General features: G+C 37.3%; 1 protein-coding gene across 2 annotated transcripts; it reads right to left on the reverse strand.

Annotated features, from left to right (window-relative positions):
- Positions 1–3,348: 3,348 nt before the first annotated feature.
- Positions 3,349–5,971, reverse strand: LOC119069090 (esterase B1-like). 2 transcript variants are annotated; one of them, XM_037172979.1, is made up of 8 exons: positions 5,821–5,971; positions 5,231–5,462; positions 5,032–5,172; positions 4,817–4,973; positions 4,626–4,746; positions 3,780–4,543; positions 3,625–3,722; positions 3,349–3,563 (listed from the first exon to the last, which is right to left on the reverse strand). In XM_037172979.1, the coding sequence occupies exons 2-8, from the start codon at positions 5,369–5,371 to the stop codon at positions 3,366–3,368; spliced, it is 1,620 nt and encodes a 539-aa protein (XP_037028874.1). In that variant the 5' UTR covers positions 5,372–5,462; positions 5,821–5,971; the 3' UTR covers positions 3,349–3,365. The 2 variants fall into 2 exon arrangements, with proteins under 2 accessions (XP_037028874.1, XP_037028875.1); XM_037172980.1 differs by having other exon boundaries at positions 5,231–5,393; positions 5,821–5,909.
- Positions 5,972–6,798: the final 827 nt, after the last annotated feature.

The raw sequence follows: 6,798 nt of genomic DNA on the forward strand, positions 1-6,798 counted from the left end.
TGACTAATAAAACTTATTTGGAAAGGTAAAAGTAAACTCTTTCGAAATCTGCCCGGCGGAGCTTGAACCGAATTGTGGTTCCCAAGATATGAGCCAGGATTCCCACCTACCTCCAAATTTAAGTTTTCGTTAAATTTTGAAAATTTTTCCTCTGTATTATTGTGGTAATTTAAATTTAAAAAACTTGAAATTAATAAAGGGCAATTACGTGGGTATCATTTCTCATATCGATAATTGATAAGTATCTCTTCCCGGTTCTAGAACTCCCAGATTTAACGAGTTTTACCAGACTTTTTTTTGTTTTTTTCTCACTAAATGCAATTATTGAGATCTTCAAAGGTCAGTTCCTATGTGTAGGGTACTCTTCACCTCAGAAATTGATACCTACGTCTTCCAAGTTCTAGAACCTAGGAATTCAATGAACTTCCATCCGACATTTTTCTTTTTAACTTGAAAAATCGTCATAATTGAGATTGCCAGAGGTCAGTTCCTATGTGTAGGGTACACTTCACCTCAGAAATTGATATCTACGTCTTCCAAGTTCTAGAACCTAGGAATTCAATGAACTTCCATCCGACTTTTTGCTGTTTAACTTGAAAAATCGTCATAATTGAGATTGCCGGAGGTCAGTTCCTATGTGTAGGGTACTCTTCACCTCAGAAATTGATACCTACGTCTTCCAAGTTCTAGAACCTAGGAATTCAATGAACTTCCATCCGACTTTTTGCTGTTTAACTTGAAAAATCGTCATAATTGAGATTGCCAGAGGTCAGTTCCTATGTGTAGGGTACTCTTCACCTCAGAAATTGATACCTACGTCTTCCAAGTTCTAGAACCTAGGAATTCAATGAACTTCCATCCGACTTTTTGCTGTTTAACTTCAAAAATCGTCATAATTGAGATTGCCGGAGGTCATTTCCTATGTGTAGGGTACTCTTCACCTCAGAAATTGATACCTACGTCTTCCAAGTTCTAGAACCTAGGAATTCAATGAACTTCCATCCGACTTTTTGCTGTTTAACTTGAAAAATCGTCATAATTGAGATTGCCGGAGGTCATTTCCTATGTGTAGGGTACTCTTCACCTCAGAAATTGATTGAAACGATTTGTAGTTCCTAGGATATACAGTCAGAAGCTGATGGGCTATCGTGTTGGGATTTCTTCAATTTTCTCTAAACCTGTGTTGCTGTAATCAATACAATTAATCTTATATTTCACTGATCTTTGACGATGTCAATTATGACGATTTTTTTAATTAAAATCTCTAGGTTCTAACACTTGGAAGACGTAGATATCAATTTCTGAGGTTAAGAGTACCCTACACATAGGAACTGACCACTGGCAATGTCAATAATGACGATTTTTCAAGTTAAAAAGCAAAAAGTCGGATGGAAGTTCATTGAATTCCTAGGTTCTAGAACTTGGAAGACGTAGGTATCAATTTCTGAGGTGAAGAGTACCCTACACATAGGAACTGACCTCTGGCAATCTCAATTATGACGATTTTTCAAGTTAAAAAGAAAAAAGTCGGATGGAAGTTCATTGAATTCCTAGGTTCTAGAACTTGGAAGACGTAGGTATCAATTTCTGAGGTGAAGCGTACCCTACACATAGGAACTGACCTTTGAAGATCTCAATAATTGCATTTAGTGAGAAAAAAACAAAAAAAAGTCTGGTAAAACTCGTTAAATCTGGGAGTTCTAGAACCGGGAAGAGATACTTATCAATTATCGATATGAGAAATGATACCCACGTAATTGCCCTTTATTAATTTCAAGTTTTTTAAATTTAAATTACCACAATAATACAGAGGAAAAATTTTCAAAATTTAACGAAAACTTAAATTTGGAGGTAGGTGGGAATCCTGGCTCATATCTTGGGAACCACAAATCGGTTCAAGCTCCGCCGGGCAGATTTCGAAAGAGTTTACTTTTACCTTTCCAAATCAGTTTTATTCGTCAAAAAGGACTAACATTTGGCCAAGTTATCAGTCCGCAAAGTTGAGGAATTTTCCTGGACACTTTTTCTTGGAACATGAATACCGTCGCCATTTTGTTTTTCAAAAAAAAACTTTCTTCTATAATATTTTAGCATTGAATCACTCTAACAAACGCAAAAATAAAATCTCAAAAAAGTCATCTGGATCGCGAGATATTCCACTTTTCAGTTTTTCATACAAATGGCTTTTCCGGCCGGAAAATCGATTTTCCATTTCCCAGAAAAAAATTTAGTTCTATACTTTTTCACCACAAACAACATGCGATATCAAAAAAAATCGAAAACCGAAACGCAAGCGGAATTACACAAGCACCCGGACTATATCGCTACAAATCAGATAAAGTTATTGAATCTCTTATTGAGTATGATTGTTCTAACAATGCTAAAATGCACTTAAGACTAGAGAATAGCACTGTCTTTGGTCTTAGTTTTCGAGAGGAGAAACTGTTCAAATATTTATTTTATTTGTATACCGTAGTTGCTCTTAAAATAATGTTGAAAAATACCTCAGAGACAACGATGGATTCACGTCATAGACTTGAAATCTGATCATCAGATATCTTGAAAATTTCCAATGGAACAGTTGATGGGTGATAACTCGAATAACTTTGCTCGTTCAAGATCCCTAGACTTGAGGTCGGATTCAATTGTCAGCCCTAAATGAGCCCTAAACCTGAAGCTATGATTTAATTAAGAAACACATTGTATATCAACAAAACGCCCATTATGACATGCTTTTTTTCTTAATCATCGGATAACTTTGGTCAATGAGCGGCTCCAAACTCTGAACCTGTTTCAATCATCAGCCCTAAATGAGCCCTAAACGATAGACTATAATTTTAGTCAGACGCTTTTTGAATATCGTTGATAGAGCTAATATGACATGTTTGTGTTTAGAGAAAGCTGAATATCATTGGCGGGATAGCAGCCCTAAACTCAGGATTGGCTTCAATTGTCAGCCCTAAACTAGCCCCAAACGTTAATATATACTTTCAACTATGAATAACATCCAAAACTGCCAATATGACATGTTTTTTCGAGAAAAAATTGAATAACTATGGTATTTGAGCAGCCCTAAACTCGGGACCGGTTTCAATCGTCAGCCCTAAACTAGCCCCAAATCATAGATTGAGTGGTAAGACAAAAACCTATTCAGTTTATGACAAAACACTTAAGTGACATGCTTGAAAACTTCAAAACGGTATAACTCACGTAAATCGACAGCCCTAAACTCGGGACCGGTTTTATTCGTCAGCCCTAAACGAGCCCTTTAAAATGAGCCATAACTCGACAAAGCCCTAAATGGTGGCGGTGCCAGCGACATGTACCTATGATAGGTACATGTACAAAAAAAACTTAGAAATGGGTTAAAGCGTTGCCTTAAACAATGAATCCCAAAAATCCATTCGTTTCGCTTCGGGATAGGATATGTAAGACACATCCTCATCGATATTCAAACACTTAAATGGCGGGATTGATTGTTTCTCCAATGGACTCCAAACGATTGGGCGAATAAGATCACAGTTTGGGTTGCCGGTAGCGGCGAATTTTGTGAACATTCTTGTCTAGAAATGGAAAATAGATTTGTATTGACCAGAAGAAAGCAGCCTAAATATCTATACGAACCATTCTATCGATGGTTTTGTGATCGGCACTGTTAATTACTGGTTCCTTTATCATTGCAGCCTTAAATAAACTTGCAATGTCCTCACCATGGCAAATACCTGAATTTGATTTTTTTTTAATTCCGAAGTTTTTTATAATTTGATCAATGTGCCCACCTTTCACATCATTCGGCACTAGGACCTGTCTGATCATGTTATATTTAGGATTTCCAGCGAAAGCGAATCGATAAAAATATGTCGGAGCTGAAAATTCGTCACTCAATCTACCTACAATAGCCAAATGAATACCGTGCAAAAAAGTTACATCCGACAGAATGTCGAAGAATTTTCCGATATCTTTCGTGACATCATCGTTGCCCAGATAAAATTGTTTTAATTGCTGGGCAAACTCTTCGACTCTGTCAGTGGGCAGATTCCATGTTTTCGGGATCACATTTTTGAAGGCATTCGCTCCAATGTAAAATTCAGTATCGGCCATTACTTCACGGTAAAGCAGAAGACCTTCGTCAACTGTACCGCCAATGATTAATGGGATTTTGTTACCCCATGCAGATTTGTATGTTGCCAAAGGGTTTTCAGTGAAAAAACTCTGTTCGGCAGTGTACGGTTCGACGCTTGGAACCCAGGCAGAGTAAATCCACTCTTGCTTTTCGCTTTCTGTCAAAATATTCTGAGCCCGAATCAACTCAGAGAAATCTATGCTCCTCAAAAATTCAACTAGTTTCTGGTCACCACCAACACCATCCCATCCCAGTTTTTTTGCTAAACGTTCTGGTTGGTTACTGCGAGGACCATTTGCCCATGATAACAATGCTGAACCGGACTGCACGATAGCTTTATCAAACAGTCCCTTGGAAAAGTTTGATAACATGTGCCAATGAACACTGGTACCGCCTGCACTTTCTCCAAAGACAGTAACACTACAAGGAGACGAAAATGTGAAGTTGTAATACATTCTTGGACTATAGGATGTAAGGACTGAATGCTGGAATGTTTTCTAACTTTTTGTTGTTGCCACCGAAATGGTGGATATTCTGTCGAACCCATTTGAGGGCAAGAGCTTGATCCTTTAGACCGGCATTTCCAGGCACACCAACACTAGGATCATCAATACTGAGAAATCCTTTACAAGCAATGCATACCAACGAAATTAAATTAGATGAGAGCATTGCATGAAAACACGTTAGACTTACCCAGAGCACCAAGTCGATAATTCATCGAAACGAAAACGATATCATTTTCATCGGCTAAAAGATAATCTGGACCATACAACATTTCCGACGAGTCGCCGAATATAAATGCCCCTCCATGTATCCAAACCATTACAGGCAGCAATTTTCGAGGTGAAAGCTTATTCCATTCAATATTTTATTCTTAAAATCGTCACGTCATTACTCAGTCGTCCTACCTCTTTTGTGTAAACGTTTAGTACCAAAGGATTGTTTTCGTCACCAACAACTGTATTGGTCATGATATTGAAAGAAGGTGAGGCCGGACCAGGTTCTGTGCAATCTTTTGGTTCGAACCATGGATCGACAGGTTGGGGATCCTTTTGAGTATTTTCAGTATCAATATCAGCAATTGTCGTTCATAGCCGGTCACCATACCTTAAATCTCAAGTCACCAATGGGTGGCTTTGCGTAAGGAATACCACGAAAACTGAAAAACTTTTCACCTACGGCAGATTTCCTCTGATGACCGCGCAGAGGTCCATAGTTTGTATCAACAATTATTGTCGCTCCAGACATTTTGTTAAATGTTTGCTTGTTTCTAATTTGATTAAAAGATCATGCAGGATGAAAATATGGCCGCAGTAGGTATTCTCTTTTGAAAGCTTAACTAAACGCTTTTAGTCGATTTAGCGGGCATGGACAACCGAGAATAGACAGCTGAAAGTATTGTTGCAAAAAGGTGGTTTGGAACCGAATCGAACACAGTATTTGTAATATGAAATCGGCAAACAGCTTCTCTCTATACAATATAAACTCTTTATGTTTGGTACATTTCCGGTCTATATACGATAACATGTATGTGAGATTACATAACATCTCACACTGTCAACCTCTGTTAACAGCAGAGAGAAAATATTAAACAGATTTCCTAATTGAGTGCACTTGCCATAAAAGAAAGCAACGTTGTTTAAAAACGAAATTAAAGACTTCTCTTTTGCCTTGACAAGCGGATTGTAACAATTTACCTTTTCACCGGTGTCTATCACTTGATAAACTTACTGACTCTATTTTAGCATTTGCATTGCCTCTATACATTTCGACTGAAATTATACATTTACGAGTCGTTATCATTCGATGATTTTAAGAAGTGGCACATAATGATAAAATGACATTTTTGTTTATCAATATTGCTAGATAGCCGACCAGTCAATGTATATATTGTGTAGCAAATAATTTTTCGTTATAAACTTGCATTGCTTGCTTTGAAGTGAGAGAAAAAAATTATCCTGTCGATGTTCTTTAGACACGAAAATTGTTTTTCGCAATTCCGGGCCATAATCATCACCCTTCCATGCATCCATTTAGTGTCGTTTTGAAGGTATTTATTTCACAGTGCGTTTTTGATTATTTTTTTCGCACTTGGGCTTTTTCACATTTTTTTCGCACGCTACATAGCTACAAAGTTCGCAAACCAAAAAATTTTATCTCGCCGATTGGCTTCAGAAATCAAAGATGCAGTTTGTAACGCTACATTACATTACATTACAATGTAATGTAATGTAATGTGCAATGTGTAATGTAATGTGTAATGTAGATGTAATGTTGGATTTCTTTAGTTATTTAGTGATATTTCTTGAGAGGGCTTGGAAAAGTGAACGAAAGTACGCCGTTCAGCCCAAAAAGATTAGGTCCATGTCTTCAGGATCGCTCCCAGGACTTATTGAAACACGTGGTTTCTTAGTATCACATTTAGATTTATGGAATTATTCTAGCGATTTAAAATTAGATTTTAGTGGGTTCAATAGCCTACTGTGATGAACTTTTGCATGTTCCCCACAAATACGCAAAGCGCAAGGTATATATTGCCTAAAGACCTTGGAAGTGGAAGTCTGGCTTTCAGTTAAAATTAGTGTGGTGAACTTGTAGGACAATGTTGTGTGTATTCGATTTTTGTTAGCGATCAACTGAAATGCTATTATATTGTCAATTTGTTTTTGTTTGGC

Source organism: Bradysia coprophila, assembly GCF_014529535.1.
Source record: "Bradysia coprophila strain Holo2 chromosome X unlocalized genomic scaffold, BU_Bcop_v1 contig_26, whole genome shotgun sequence".
NCBI classification, from domain to species: Eukaryota; Metazoa; Arthropoda; class Insecta; order Diptera; family Sciaridae; genus Bradysia; species Bradysia coprophila.